The sequence below is a fragment of the Vanacampus margaritifer genome, chromosome 20, assembly GCF_051991255.1.
Source record: "Vanacampus margaritifer isolate UIUO_Vmar chromosome 20, RoL_Vmar_1.0, whole genome shotgun sequence".
NCBI classification, from domain to species: domain Eukaryota; kingdom Metazoa; phylum Chordata; class Actinopteri; order Syngnathiformes; family Syngnathidae; genus Vanacampus; species Vanacampus margaritifer.
The window spans coordinates 15,768,316-15,785,240 of record NC_135451.1 but is presented as its reverse complement, the minus strand read 5'-3'; the positions used below and the strand labels follow the sequence as shown (position 1 = coordinate 15,785,240).

Below are 16,925 nucleotides of genomic sequence, written 5' to 3'. Positions count from 1 at the left end.
ATCCCGGCGGTTTCATTTCCAGCGTGCGCCGGTCAGGGTCGCCTGGCCGTCCTCGCTCACATTCATCAGCGTCAGGCCCCTTATTGGCTTGTGGCGCGAGCTTCTTTATGGGCGAAGATGCGTCGGGCTGTTTGTTCCCTCGTCTTCGAACCCTCCCCAACCCCCGCCGCTGCCTGTTTCGACCCCCGTCACGGCCCACTGAGACTCAGCGGGGGGGGAAAAAACAGTCTCTGGATTTAATGGGCCTCCAAAGGCGTTACGTCGGAACCAGACACACTGTCCGGTCTCCGTGCAGAATCACTTGACAAAGACCAGAGAACACTCCCATGTGCTCAAGATGGAAATAAAAACACATATCATGAGTTGACCCGCAAAAAAAAGTCTCATGGTGGAAAAGACACAGGAAGTCTACCACTTAAGCCCTTTCCAGGGGCAAATTTTAGCGCCAGAAATTGGTGTCACATCTACATCTAAGTCTCAAGAACCCCTGGCCCCCCCAAAAAAAGCACAGCAAGTCTGCCTTTTTTGTTTGAAGCGGGCATTTTTTGTGGTTTTGGCCATTTCCAGGGGTCCTTCTCAGAAAGAAAGAAAAAAAAAGAAGGAAATCTGCCATGTTGTTTGAAGTGGGCATTTTAGTGGTTTGGGCCTTTTCAAGGGATCCATTTAAGATAATTCTGTCAGGGTGGAACTGGTTGGTTGAGAGTCAGTGGACCCAAATGCAAAAGAAAGAGGCGTCGAAACAGGAATCAAGTGCAATGCATGGTGCTTTAATGAACCACAGGGAAAACGGTCAGTAGAAAACCATGACTGGATGGGCCGTGACTGGACTGGTCGTCATGACTGGACGGGACGTGAGTAGACTGGTCGCCTTGACTGGACAGGACGTGAGTAGACTGGTCGCCTTGACTGGACAGGACGTGACTGAACTGGTCGCCATGACTAAACAGGACGTGAGTAGACTGGTCGTCGTGATACGTGAGTGGACTGGTCGCCTTGACTGGACCAGACGTGAGTAGACTGGTCGCCATGACAAGACGTGACTGAACTGGTCTCCATGAATGGACAGGACGTGAGTAGACTGGTCGCCATGACTGGACAGGACGTGAGTAGACTGGTCGCCGTGATACGTGAGTGGACTGGTCGCCTTGACTGGACAAAATGTGAGTAGACTGGTCGCCATGACAAGACGTGACTGAACTGGTCTCCATGAATGGACAGGACGTGAGTAGACTGGTCGTCGTGATACGTGAGTAGACTGGTCGCCTTGACTTGACCAGATGTGAGTAGATTGGTCGCCATGACAAGATGTGACTGAACTGGTCTCCATGAATGGACAGGACGTGAGTAGACTGGTCGCCATGACTGGACAGGACGTGAGTAGACTGGTCGCCGTGATACGTGAATGGACTGGTCGTCTTGACTGGACAAGATGTGAGTAGACTGGTCGCCATGACAAGACATGACTGAACTGGTCTCCATGAATGGACAGGACGTGAGTAGACTGGTTGCCATGACTGGATAGGACATGAGTAGACTGGTCGCCTTGACTGGACAAGATGTGAGTAGACTGGTCGCCATGACAAGACGTGACTGAACTGGTCTCCATGAATGGACAGGACGTGAGTAGACTGGTCGCCATGACTGGACAGGACGTGAGTAGACTGGTCGCCTTGACTGGACAAGATGTGAGTAGACTGGTCGCCATGACAAGACGTGACTGAACTGGTCTCCATGAATGGACAGGATGTGAGTAGACTGGTCGCCATGACAAGACGTGACTGAACTGGTCTCCATGAATGGACAGGATGTGAGTAGACTGGTCGCCATGACTGGACAGGACGTGAGTAGACTGGTCACCGTGATACGTGAGTGGACTGGTCGCCTTGACTGGACAAGATGTGAGTAGACTGGTCGCCATGACGTGACTGAACTGGTCTCCATGAATGGACAGGACGTGAGTAGACTGCTCGCCATGACTATAGACCATAGAACCGAAATGTGACAAATTCCGCCCCAAAGTCTTTAACTTAGAAACTAAGAAACTTAGCAGGCATCTCTATCGTGAGTAAACCCACAAAAAAAGATGTTTGAAGTCCATTTTTGGCCATTTCCAGTGTCCTTCTAATAAAATTCAACCTCCGAATTTTGTGTCTGGCATTTCCACGAGTCCATTCAAGCAGATGAAGTTCACTCAGCAACTCAGCAAATTTGATAGATTTGTCTATCATGAACGGACCCACCAAAAAGTCTCAAGACCTCAGGAGCGAAAAAACACAGGAAGTCTTGTATTTTGGTTGGAAGTGGCCATTTTAGAACCAAGTCAGTCGAATGTTTGAGTCGAATGGCCTGCCTGCTTTCTATTGAAAATGTCTTGAAAGGAAGCAGCGAGCGTGATTGTGATGACCGAGGACAGCCCTCCCTTGAGAGGAGGCCACATCAGCTATCATTACGATATTGCCTCAATCAAATAGGATTAGCGTGCACGCATGTGTGTGTGTGTTTGGTGGAAACAAGAGCCACCGTAAAGGGTTTACTTCTTTTCTGGGTCAGCGCCTGTCCGGCAAGGACAGGCCGCAGCCTGTGGCGACCGCTCAATAGGATTTGAAGGCCCGCTCGGGCAGACCTGCGGCCCGTGGCGGCTGATTGGATGCCATTAAGCTCATTGCTTCATTCACGTAAAACTTCAGGTACACACACGCATGAATCGTCGCAGTATCTTTAGACGGGAGGAGGTGGAGAAGGTTGTTACCTCCTCCAAGGAAATGGTGACGAGCTACATTGATGATTGAAAGCATTCTGCAAATTTTCACGGCTGGTCACGTTGGCCTGCCTTAACTTCCTTTTGCCCCCCAAAATGTATAAATACGCTCTATTTTAAAAAAAATCCATGGTTCCAAAGACGTATTTATATGTTTTTTAAAAATGTTTTTATATGCTAGAGCATACAGAAAGCTTTGATGCAGCCTCTGAAGTAAAGAGTACGCTTGAAGCAATGGTAGTTATTACAAAAACGGCCAGCAGGTGGCAGCAGAGTATGAGATCAACCAGGGCCATGTTGCAAAAAGCTCTTTTCACACTTGTTTTCCGCACAGATTTGTGAATAATGATGAAACTTAGCTATAATATAACGCTAATTGCTGGAAACAGATAGAAATATACTTTTTTTTCCTGATAAAAGAAGAGACTTTAATCTTTCTTTTGGTCCATGTTTTTATAGCAATAGAACACAATGTTCTGTGGGCCTTGCGAAATCAGAGCGTGGCAATTGACATTTAGCGCATGATTCGAACTTAGCTCGTTGCATGCTATTAGTTCACCAGTAGATGGCACTAAATTCTACACAATGTCTATTTAATGAATCCGCATTGAGTTTCACTTTCTGAGACTACCACTGATCTCAAGAAGTTTGTAGCCGTTGGGCGTGAATTTGTGTTTAAGGTCTGGACTCTGAAAATATTCCCCCACCCCGGAGCCATAATATAATCATCAGTGCATTACAGCGATCCATTTGTTGAGTAATTGTAAATCCCTCGTTAATCCGGAGTACTCATGACAATCCCCCTCCTGTTTATGACTAATTAGTGAGACAAAATTAACACAAGACTGATCTGCCCCCATTTGAGTGCAAACGCCACCACAGGCAGGAATCCTGTGTGTCCTTGACTTCCTTCTTCCTTACATTTCTTACAATACTGCAGCTAATACGGTTCACAACACGAGCCACAGAGGTGACAAATAGACTGCCGAGGTGAGATTAGCACATTTGCCTAAGTGTGTTAATGTGCTGATTGCGGGAGGCGGCGCTTGCGGGATTTTCAGCCCGCAGGTTGATTGATTGGAGCCGCGGGGTTTTCTCCACGCCCGGAGAGCTCGGGGATTTGGCGGCGGGCACAAGTGCATGCGGCTACGTGGCGGAATTGATCTTAATTAGATCTGAAAGACCCGCCACAGCAGAATGGGCGCGCCGATTAAAATGAAAAACAGGAGAAATTACCGATCAAATTAATCATAATGTCGGGCTACAGCTGTAAGGTCTGCTGTAATTTGCCACTCCACTGGCTTACATCGGGCCGGCGGAGGCGGAGGGAGCGCCGCGACATGCTGATCCGTGGAAGCGGGAAGCTTAGCTCGGCCGATCCGCGCCGCCATTACGCGTGTCACCTTCCCATGACCCGCCTGCTCCGGACGCATTTCCTCTTGCTATAGCGGCGCTCTGCTCTGTCCTGCCAAAGCCAATCTGTGCTCTATTTTTATAGCAATAACAAATAAGTCCTCTCAGTTCAATCCGATATCTATTAAATATGGAACATCAATTCCTCTTAAATGTCAAAGACATGATAAAAACTAACTAGTACATTTTACAGTAACTGGTCAAATGATTTAGTTTATTCATTAAAGTAACTTGTGTGATAATAATTTAAGTATTACACAAACATTGACGTCAGCAAGGATGAGATGAAAATATTTTCATAGTTCTATTTTAATAATTGTAAATATTAACGTAAAAGAGCAATAAGTCATAAATATTTTTATTATTTTTTATTATTATTTATTTAAGTCAGTTATTTTTTTGTAAAATTGAAAAAAATACTTTTAATTTCATGTGAACGGTAAATTTAAAGAAAACAAAACTGCAAAAAAAATTTGCCTTTAAAATTCAATTTTCTTAAGAATTTATGGGGAAAAATGCATATTTTAATACAGTAATCAATTAATGTTTTTATGAATCAATATTGGGCAAGGAAAATCGACTATCGATTATAATTTTTTTAATTTTAGAAAATACTTTAAAATCCATTTGAACAGTAAATTTCAAGAAAACAGTACTTAACAAAAAAATCTTCTTAAGAATTTATGGGAAAAAAAAATTGCTATTTAAATAATCAATTCATGGTTTTATCAATCAATATTGGGCTCGAAAAGGAAAATCGATTTGATATTGATTATTCAATTTTTCTAAACCCAGCCCTATTAAACATGGCAGCGACGATGGTAATAATAATAATGATAATGTGCATGTAAAATGTCATCACGGTCTCTGCTGCGAATGAGGACAAATGTGCTTGGCGGCAACAGCCCCAGCGTGGCCAGAAAAATGAAAAATATTCTGCAGGGAGCACAAGCGGAACTTTTGACTTGGCTTGCAAGGAGGCCATAATGCCATAAAGCTGCATTAAAAGCTTTTTTTTTTTTTTTTTTATTTGTTATTTATTTATTGCTGCCCTGCACACCGGCGTTGCTCGCGTGAGCTCGGCCGCTGCTCTGTCTGCGGTCACTAATGGGCACCAGAAATGACCAGCAGTGGAATGGTACCCCGCGGGGGGGACTGGCCTCCTCGGCAGAGCGGAGCACTTAGACGGTGCCCGAGAGGGTGGGGGGGGCTCAATGTCAAAACCCGGACCGATAATTAAAGAAAGCGCTGTTAGCCGAGCCCTCGTCTCAAAAGACGGCAAAAAAAAATGAAAATAAAAAATGTCTCCTTTCAAAGAAGCAAGTTCGACATGCGAGCGAGCACTCCCACACCAAAGACTGTGAAAATCCATCTTTGCAAACATGTGCAAACTTTGACAAAAAAGAGCCCCCGACACGAGATTGGGTGGACGTGTCGATCATAAAAGGCCTCAAGAAGCAAAATCGAAGACATTTTGGTCTGAAGTAGCCATTTTGGGAAAATTCCGTCAAAAAGTGTAAAGTAAAAAATCAGCCCCCAACACCACAAGTTTTATCGATCAACATGAAATTGGGTGGACGTGTCGATCATAACAGGATGCACAAAAAAAGTATCAAGGACCCCAACCTAAATTTGAACAGATCTAATATTTTGGTAGTAGTTGCCATTTTGTGCAAATTCCATCAAAAACAAGACCTTGCAAAGTAAAAAATAAACAAAAAATAACGTTTGTAGTCCCAAAGCAATGTTTGGGGGACGACCAAACAGAAATTATTTCAAATTAATTAATGCAATTTTAAATGGAAAACAGCAAAGATAAGCTACGGTTTATCAAGAATTACGAAATAAAACTCATGCGACGTCATCGCACTGCGCAGTCGCTTCATGTTGTTCTTCTTCTTCTGTTAAATTACTGGTGGATCGCATGTCTACGTTGTATAGCGCCACCTAAAGCTCTTTTCCACACTGCAGATTTGTGAATAGTGAGGAAACTTAGCTATATTCTAATGCTAATTGCTGAAAAATGGAAAAACAGATAGAAATATACTTTTTTTTCCTGATGACAGAAGAGACTCTAATCTATCTTTTGGTAGGTTGCATGTTTTTATATAGCACTAGAACACAATATTCTGTGGGCCTTGCAAAATCTGTCAAAATCCAGTAAACCAGCCGGGAGCAAAGGGCGTTGCTTCAGTGAAAATGGCTGCCAGTCAATGAGTTAAGGATCCCCCAACATGACAACATGGTGAAAATGATGAGAATCACCCAAACTGGAGAAAAAAAAGGAAAACCCAACCCACAATTTGACTGCAAGCTGCACACCCCAAAGCATAAAAATTGGTAATAAGATGAAGTGAAGTTTGTAAATTGCAGCCTGACCTCCTCATCCCTGGATGGCTAATCCCTCATTGCAAGTAAATAAAAGTAGTGCAGCTGTCATGGTCAGCTTGCTTTTTGGCCCCTCATCTTTATAATTATTCATATGAAATGTGCCGGCTGTTGATGGGCCACACAGTCTTATTTTCTGCTTCAGTCAACAGTGCACATTTGCACGCAGCCGCTTGTTATGTAAGGCAATTTTCTGCCTTCTTAAGACCTCCCCGGCATTGACGGCGGGCGGGCGGGCGACCCACAGGTGCGCCTTATTGGACTTTTTTCTAAGTCACGTTTGCCGTCGAGTTGTGCTGATTTGGGTGGAAGTGTCCGCTCCCGCCGACGGCTCGTACAGTCGACGTGAGTCATGACGTCTTAGATGGGAGAGTGTCATCTTCATTTTGATTTAATACACTGCAAAGTCGCTGAGACGATCTGGGAAATCAATGACATTGATTGGTCAGGCTGGCTTAATATGCGTGTTAGCATAATAGGCGAGTGGCGGCTTTAAAACGAGATGAGTAAAAGTGACACATGATGGACTGCAAATGGGATTCATTCATTTAGGTGTGCCTTCTTCTTCTTTTTTATTCAAAACTCACGAATTTGGAGATACTTACTTTTGATTGGACAAAGTAGTAAACTAATTAAAAAACAAAAAAAAAAAAAATGCTGTTATAAATAAGTCAATTCAAAGTGTTTAAAATGCATGTTGAATGGATAGCTAGCGATAGCCTATGTAGCTAGCATTATCTTGATTTGACTTGGCAAATATTGAGGCACTTTTTTGCTTTATAGCCAACGCAAAAAAAATCACCCCCAAAAAATTGTAAAGGGGAAAAAAAAAGATTTATTTTGTGGTCCATTACAAGTCTTTTTTGTAATGTACACAAAACAATTCTGGGGTCAAAGACTAAAATGCATATTAAATGGATAGCTAACGATAGCCTATGCAGCTAGCATTATCTTGATTTGACTTGGCAAATATTGAGGCACTTTTTTGCTTTATAGCCAACGCAAAAAAAATCACCCCCAAAAAATTGTAAAGGAAAAAAAAAGATTTATTTTGTGGTCCATTACAAGTCTTTTTTGTAATGTACACAAAACAATTCTGGGGTCAAAGACTAAAATGCATATTAAATGGGTAGCTAACGATAGCCTATGCAGCTAGCATTATCTTGATTTGACTTGGCAAATATTGAGGCACTTTTTTGCTTTATAGCCAGCGCAAAAAAAATCACCCCCAAAAAATTGTAAAGGAAAAAAAAAGATTTATTTTGTGGTCCATTACAAGTCTTTTTTGTAATATACACAAAACAATTCTGGGGTCAAAGACTAAAATGCATATTAAATGGGTAGCTAACGATAGCCTATGCAGCTAGCATTAGCTTGATTTCACTTGGCAAATATTGAGGCATTTTTTGCTTCATAGCCAATGCGACAAAATCACTTCTTTCCCAGTGAAAATGTGCAGATTGGACTCATAAAAAGGCAAATTTTCTCTCTCTCAAACATCCAAAATATTATAATAATAAATATTATTATTTATTTTAATGTTCTTATTATTATTATTATAGCAGCATGAGTGTCTGGATTGAGCTCAGTTGGAGACAAAGGGGGAGCCAAGATGGACTAGTCTGAAAGGAGGCGGTTGGTGTCCGTTGTTGAGAACGGCAAAGCGGTGAGGAAAGATGAGTAGCGTCAGACAGCGAAGCCGCTGACGGTCTGTCGTGCTTGGCAGCCGCTGACCTCTCGCCAGAGACTTCTAATGAAGGCTGATTGCTGGCCGACGCTCGCGCAGCCACGCCAAAAAAGAGAGAGAGGAGAGGCTCAGGTAATTGCAGCACTTGCGAGTGTAGAGGGTTGCAGGGGAGGGGGGGGGGGCCTCGGGGCGGTCCTGTGATGTTGGGGCGAAGTCGGCGGGGAAGAGAGATGTCGGTAAATTGTGGAGAAGGAGGGTAGGAGGTAGACCCCCGGGCTGTAATTACCGCTGTTGAGTGATCCCGTGGAGAGCGGACAGGCCCAGTGCGACCGCTCTCTGACAGCGATCACAGGCGACTTTCAGCCAGACGCCGAGGTTTGGGGGGGGGCAACATGAGATTTTGTTGCCGTGTACATCATGAGTAGACCCACGAAAAAGACTCAAGAACGTGTGTACCCGAAAAGACACAAAATCTGCTATTTTGATTTAAATCGGACTATTCGGAATCAAAGAAATTCATGCTTCATAGTGATCGGACAGTCTCAAGAATGTGTGCCCAAAAAGGCGTAAAATCCAAAGTCTCAAGAGCATTTGTCCAAAAAGGAGAAAGTCTGCCATTTTAGGTTGAAAGGCCATTTTAGAGAATTAATGTTGGGTGAGCGCCCCCCCCCCCCCCCCGACCCCCCACCCCCCGCTAAAAAAAAATTACGTCTCAATGGCTGTACCTACAAAAATATCCATTTGCCATATAGAAATTCCTTTGACTCCAAATTTGGGCCGGTTATGAATCATTTTGGCCTTCATTTCCTTTAATTTCATTTTCAATTGCTGGCGTCCATTTTGACTTTTCCTCACCTTATAAGGTCGACGCGGGCTCCTCAAAAAAGACGACAAAGTGGAGCGATCGATACAAATACAGATGTAAATGTCATCAATTCATCTGAGGCCGCTCGGACGACTTCACCGCACGTATTTTTGGCCGGGCCCGAGAGGGCCGGCGAAATGATCGATCCGGGCGGCGGCGGCGAGCCCCCTGGCTGCCGCCGCGATTCATCTTTGGGGCGGGAAGAGTCGGCCGGTGACACATGACAAGTCCTCCATTTCTCTTCATTAGCGGCCGTGTTTTTGGAGAGCGCGCGGCGGAGAGTCATCACTTACCTTTATTGTGTTTATCGAGGCGCGCCGCGGCTGACCCTCCCCATATTGAATTGAGAGCATCAAAAGATCACTGGACATTGATTAGCGCGATATTAAAGTCATTCAAATGCTATATTGCTATGTCAGAGCGCACACAAGACTGAAAGCCGGGGATTCTTAAAATGAAATCAAAGAAAAGTTTGATCACATATTAAATATCGGAGGTCGTCGTTTCGAGACGCTTGGGAAGTTTATGACTACACTCGGCCATAAAAGCGCAGAAGACTCTTCAACATTTGAAAATGGTGCCATCATTTCACAATTTCAAACACTGGATCTCAAAAAACAAGCGCAAATATGCCCCAGATGCTTAATGAGCGACGACTCGCCCCCGTTTAAGAAAGGAAGACGTAGCTAAATATCATCAATCGTCCGGCCATCAAAGAAATCCGAGCGGAACGTCACGTAAAAGCCGAGAAAACACGTCCAAAAAGACTCGCAATTATCACAAAACGGGCCGGGGAGGATTTTAATGGCATGATTAAAGGCGCGCTTAATTCCGCCGGAAGGTAACGAGCGGCGAGATTGACGGCCGGCCCGGGGCACTCCATCAGCGCTTTATGGTCGTCTTCAACCATTTCACGACTCTCGTCCGCCTTCATTTGCATCGCGCCTCGTTACACGCCGCCATTTGGCCGCGCCTTAATGCCTTTTATTTGATCGCACCTTAACTAGCCGTCACTCAAGCGGCGCTGATGACATCACTCCCGCCAAACGTTTGCTATGTATGCTTGTCCTCGTTAGGGTCTGGCTGGAGTCGATCCCAGCTGGTGGGATGACTGCTCGTCAACCAATGACAGAACACATAGAGAGAATCAACTGTTCCCACTCACACACTTCTGGAAGTATTTTGCTTGTATGGTTAGTTTAGCCCTAGCTAGCTTCTGCGATTGGAAATGTTTAGCCGATTGTTAAGCTAGCCCATCTAGGCTGTGTATCAAAACCTTTGTCGATACTTCACTGTTTCAAGTTTATGAACTTGGACGCTGGACAAGAGAGATGAACGCTCCCAGGTTAGCTTAGCGCTAGCTAGCTTCTGCGATCAGAAATGTTTAGCCGATTGTTAAGGAAGCCCATCTTGGCTGTGTATAAACACATTTGTCGGTACTTCACTTTTTCAAGTTTATGAACTTAGACGCTGGACAAGAGAGATGAACTCTCCCAGGTTAGTTTAGCGCTAGCTAACTGCTACGACAGAACACTGATGAATGTAAAAGTTGACCAAAAGCAAAAACAACTTGGGTTTTGCTATTGGCTAGCATGTAGCGAGGAATCCTGGAGGTCCATGTAAGTCATTTTGAATTAAAAAGGAAAACTTTCTGTAAGTTGCTTTGGGCAATATATTGTGTAGCTAAAGTGCTACGTTCACGCCATTTACCATTATGATTAAATTGGATTTTTCATTTTTTGGACTTAATGGTAAACATGGCGATCTGGGATACAAGTCTGAACTCTAATTGTGGCATTTTTTGTCATATGTTGCTCTAACTCTCACATTATTATTATTATTTTTTTAAAGAGCTTCAAAACAGTAAATAGCATGAAAACACGCCTACAGATTATGTAAATATTGTGGATTGAGTGAGGTTTACTGTATTGTCTTATTTTTATTTATTTTTTTGCCCCAGTTCAATATTGGTCTTGCGTCCAGAGGGGCGGGTGTTGGCAGGCTTTATTTTTCACAAGGTGCGCAGCAGAGGCCCAGCGGTGGGCAACAGATGGCCCAGCGCGGAGGTGTTTGCGAGGGCCTAATGGCATTTTGATGTTTAAGCACAGAAGGGCGCGAGGGAAGAGTCAGCCGAGGCACGGCGGCGGCCGCGGCGGCGACACGTACACGCCGTGCGCTCTCGTGTCACTCTTGATCACATCAAGGGTGGAGGAGGGACCACCAGCTTTCATGTTGGGAGGGACAACTTTGTCCTATTGTGACAATATGGCCGTTATTATTGTCGTGGACGCTGGGGACGCTCTTCGCACTGACAAGAAAAGCTGCGGTCACACTTGCAAGTACATCACAATCAGGTTTTCTTGAGTACTTTTTTCTGTAGCTTATTTCAAAAAGTCAAACTCATACTTACTACTTATGACTGCCCCAATTTATGACTTTTTTTCCCAAGCTCAGGCCAAACTTAACAAAATAAAAGCATACAACTTTGTGAAAAGGATCCACCAACACAATTGAGCAGATGCAATAATATTTGTGGGTCAAGTTGTAATTTTACGATTTTAAAAAACATCCACAAATTGCTTCACCTTCAAAATTTATATGAAAAGAAAAATGTATTGTGCTGTCACCAATGTCCAACAGGAAATGCTACTGCCATCTAGTGGCAGAAAATGACTTCAACACAAATCTGTTTCATGTTTTTACCGTACAGTACATCTTTTTAATTTTAACTTCAAATAGGTTTATGAATTACTACGAAATTACTGCATTACCCCCTTAATGTTGGTTGAATTTGTGTTAGCGTGGCTAACTTAGCGAAAAAGCTAAATGTATGGTGGTACCTTCACCTCTTTTTAGCTCCGTTCTCCATTCTGCGCGGGAAGAAAGAAAAAGCAAACTGAGCCACGTGAAAAGAGCAAAACGACAACAATAATAAAGTGCGCTTTCTTTGTGTCAAACCATTTTCGATTTCCAGCTGGGGGGGTCTCCAAGTCTGGCCACGTTTTACGGCGGGGCTACTTTTGGGCGATTACACGCACCAGGCGAGCCTCCAGCTGAAACAAAGTCGCAGGACGCCGCACTTTGGTCCAATTGCAGCCAAACATGCATTTAGCGTGGCGTGGCCTCTCAGATTACTGCTGGGCGTCTTTGCCGCTGAGAGGTGCGAAGAAAATGGAGGCTTTGACTGCAGAAGTGTCAAGCTAGCGTAAAGAAGCAAACACAACAAGGGCCGTGTCGACACGCTGGAACAATCGTTGTTTATCTCCTCCAACACATGCAATCAGCACAAACGCTCGGCCGGGCCTGTCATTTGCTCCCTCCCGCCGAGGAGTCGCCGTGGCGGAAAATCACCTGTTTAGATCTGGAAGCGCACACACGCGTGCGCGCGCGGTAGAATAAAGCCTGACGTTTCTTTTCAGGCCCATTTAACACAACGGAAAGGACTGTTATTGAAGATGTTTCCAATAAAGCTGTTTAATTGACTGTTAACGCTCGGGGAAAAAATATTTATCCTTCATTCTTTGTCATTTCTTAACTTTTAAAACTTTTGGTTTTCTGCTGAGCGTACACTCTAAAAACAGTTGGTTAAGAAATAACCTAACAATGGGTCAAAAATGGTCTGATCCTCTACTTGGATGAGTCAAATTGACCCATAAAGTGACCCAACTGTTTTTAGAGTGTATTAAACTTGTACCGTGTAAGTCAATTCACACTCTAAAAACAGTCAACTTTTAAAACTTTTGTTTTTCTGCTGAACATACACTCTAAAAACAGTTGGATCAAAAACAACCCAACTATGGGTAAAAAAAATGGACCGATCCTCTACTTGGGTCAGTTTGACCCAACTTTGAGTCAAGAAATGGGTCTTTTAGTGTAAAATAACTCAATAAAAGTGGATCGGTCCATTTTTTATCCATAATTGGGTTATTTTTGACCCAGTTGTTTTTTAGAGTGTGACCTATATGGTACAAGTTTAATAGACTCTAAAAACATTTGGGTCAAAAATAACCCAATTATGGATAAATTAAAAAAAGGACCGATCCACTTTATGGGTCAATTCGGCCCGACTTCCTGGGTTGTTTTATACAAAATGACCCAATTTTCTGACCCAAGTAAAAGATCTGGCCAATACTTATGAGTTGTTTTACGCTGAAAGACCCATTTCTGGACTCAAAGTTGGGTCAAATCGACCCAAGTAGAGGATCGGTCCATTTTTGACCCCATAGTTGAGTTATTTTTGACCCGACTGTTTTTAGAGTGCATGATATGAGTATGATCACAGTGGACCAACACACAAGAACGGTGGAAGATAACAAAAACACCCTTTATAATGTGCAAAATATTACTTTTTTTTTTTTTTTGAGTTCCCGCAAGCTGATAATCCGCTTTGTAAAAATGTCGCCCGGCGGAAAGAAGACATAAAAGGACAATAAAGGAAGAAAAAGAAGTGGATGACTTTCCAGGCAATATCAATCAGGGCCAATTTGAGGGGGGGGTGCCGACATGAAATATGATTTCATAAGACAAATGCCGTGTCATTCTTAATGTACTTAACCTTTACTGTCAATGAAAAAGTATTGATTTTTTTTTTCCCCCCTCCTTCGTCATTAGATTTGAGAAAGTGTAATAATAATATACGGCGGTGAGCCTGAAGTAACCCAATGAGCTCACGTGCTCCGCCGTTTGATACGAAGACGCGGGATGCTTTTTTACCGATTTTACCTCGTCCCCACCAAGATGACAAATGGCACTCGAGAGGTCGCCGAACTTTTGAAACAGAAAGTTCATTCTTTGGTACCAGTCAATGTACTTCATTATTATTATTATTATTATCTTTGTGAAGACTCTGATCATGTTCATGCATTACGCAATAATTATGTGGGAAACTATGCAACACTTTACATTTTCAAACAATGACTTTTTTCACAATATTCCATGTAAATCACAATGTTTCGTCATTGGTGCGCTATTTTTAGAACAGGCCCCGGGGCTACTCATGTGTACCGACGATTGGCACGGATTATTTTTCGCTTACGCATGAAGATAAGAAATCAGACGTTGAATAGTTTTGTTTATATTGTGTGTGGTTTGTTACGGCAATCTGAACAGAGCACCACACGGGGGCAACTGCTTTTTTGTTTTTGTTTTTTTACAGACCAGCCCAAAAAAATCTTCAAGAAACGCTGATAAATATTCACTATACGTTTTCCGCTTAAAATTGGGACAATGGTGGGGGGGAATCCCGGACAAAAATCTAAAATTAAAAAATATGGGGGGGGCGGATCTGAAAATGTGTGAATATGCAGGGATCAAGTGGATTTTTAAGTTGTAATATCATCAATCACCACTAGAGGGCAGATGTGTCTTAGCTGCGCTATGTTTAGCTTTGTTTTTTTGTGTATTTTATTTTCTGTTTTTCTGAATATTTTTGTTCTGTTTTACTGAACATTTTTTCGCTAATTAAAAAAATATACAGAAAAACAGGAGGAAAAACATAAAATGAAGAAAAATACACACAAAAAACAAAGCTCCCCCCCCAAAATTAGTCAGTAAAACAGGATTAAAAAAAAAATAAAAATTAAGTGAATGCAATACGGCTCCGTAATACGGGACAAACATAGTACCTTAATAATATTCAATTTTTAATAAATTGATTGTTGTGTTATTATTAAAAAAAAAAAGTTCTTTTGTTCCGCCCTTGAATGATAATTGTATCATTTCATGCTATTTTTCACTTGCCAGTAAGACGATCTTGTGATTGTTGTGGTTCCAGCAGCCGCTGAACCCTCTGGCCAGCCAGGCGGCGGCAGCGGCGGCGGCGGCAGCCATGGCGGCCGGCTCGCAGGTGTTTGGCAACGCCCTTTCCAACCTGCAGGGAGGCGGCGGGCAGCTGGTGACCAACGCGCAGGGACAGGTGAGCGCCAGCACTTGCGCCTCCTCCTCCTCCGACTTTCAAAAAGCGCTGAGCTGGCCGGCTGCAGAATTGCTCCATGAGTAGCCGGACGCTTGAATGATGACGCTTGTCATCGCCGAGCCCCGTCTAATGAATCATCTGATTGCGGACAGCGCGCAACGCGTATTGAAGGCAAATGTGTGAGTTGGCACACGCGGACGGTCCTCAACGTGCCATCGACTTTGTGGTGAACGCTGGTAAAAGACGATTGCAAGTGTTGACCAACGGAAATGAAAATCAGGCTTTTCGGAGACATCACTCATACCGCAAATCATTTTTCCCTTTGGCAATGAATGCAACTGCCATTAATATGTTTCAGCCGAACATTACTTATTATTAATATTATTATAATTATTATTATTACTGAGACATTGTATTACCTATTTATGATTTTTATTTATTTTATTTTATTTATTTTCATTTATTTTATTATCTATTTATTACTGCATTACATATTTATGATGTATTATTATTTCTGAGACTTATTATTTTATTACCTATTTATTTATTTTATTACGTATTAATTATGCATTATTATTACTGAAACGTATTATTTTATTACTGAGATGTCACTCATACCGCAAATCATCTTGGCAATGAATGGAAATGCCATTAATATGTTCTGAAAATGACTTATTATTATTATTATTATTACTGAGACATTTTCTTACCTAGTTATTATTTTTATTAATTTTATTACGTTTTTATTATTGTATTAGGTATTATTATGTATTATTATTACTGAGACTTATTATTAGTTTATTACTGAGACATCACTCAGGCCGATACCAGGTATTAGTACTCGCAACGGAAGCTGATATGGACTGCAAATTAGAATGCATAGAAAAATATCCGTCATTGTTTTATGTTTGAAAATAGTACAAGTGGTGTCGTTGCTGCCAAACAAGCCACCAAACGTGTTTGGTGGGAGCGATTATGCGGCGGGCGATGTGGCGTTTAACTCTACGTCCTGCCATGGTGGCGGAGCGGTCGGACTCGTCCGCGGCCGCCCGTCGTCTTGATGCTGAACGCGGCTAATGAGACAGCATGGACTCAAGTGGCTTCACAAAGGCGCCCGCGGCGCCGGCCCACGCCACGCCGACGTGCCGCAACGCGCCACACTGTGCGCTTTGCTAGCGTCTTGGGCGGGCTGACGGTGCCTGACATAATCGGGTCAGCGAGACGGTCAAAGCCCCGGGCTGCAGCCTTTGCTCCATGGCATGACGCTCATTATTCCTCAGCATTATTCAGACGGAGGGGCGGGGCCCCAAAAAAGCGGGACAACATGGAGACTTGAAAGCAAACGGAGTAAACAAACACAAGCAAGACCTCCGCCAAGGCATTAGTAGAGCATGGTTTTCATGGAACCTTTTATACATTTATTATGAAATGTATTATTTGTATTATTATTATTTTTGTATTTATTTATACAGATAATATGAAAATATTTATGTAGATTAATATTATTATTAACTCATTCACTGCCATTGACAGCTATAGAAAAATAGAAAAAATTCATTTGAACTCTTTCTATTAGTTTAACATTTTTGTTAAGAAGAGTATGAAAACCTAGATTTTTTTTTGTACATTTAGAACAGATAAAATTTTAACTAGTGAAGTCATGCGATTAATTACAATTACAAATTTTAATAGCCTGATGCCCCTAATTTTTAATAATCTTTTTTTATATATATATATATATATATATATATATTTTTTTTTTTTTTTTTTAAAGAAAATATTATTTTTACATCTGTTCTAATATAATTTTAAAAAATTCTAGATTTTCATACTCTTGTTAACAAAAGTGGGAAAAAATGTTAAACTAATAGAAATAGTTCAAATGAATTTTTGACGTCAA

The 16,925-nt window shown here is 42.4% G+C and overlaps 1 protein-coding gene across 7 annotated transcripts in view; it reads left to right on the top strand.

Annotated features, from left to right (window-relative positions):
- Positions 1-16,925, top strand: part of pou6f2 (POU class 6 homeobox 2) — a 75,885-nt gene that overhangs the window by 50,265 nt on the left and 8,695 nt on the right. For 6 of the 7 annotated variants that reach the window (XM_077554985.1, XM_077554987.1, XM_077554983.1 and 3 more), the window contains one exon: positions 14,885-15,025. In XM_077554985.1, the coding sequence (XP_077411111.1) occupies positions 14,885-15,025 (141 nt within the window). The remainder of the gene's footprint in view (positions 1-14,884; positions 15,026-16,925) is intronic. The other variant, XM_077554984.1, reaches the window with a different exon arrangement.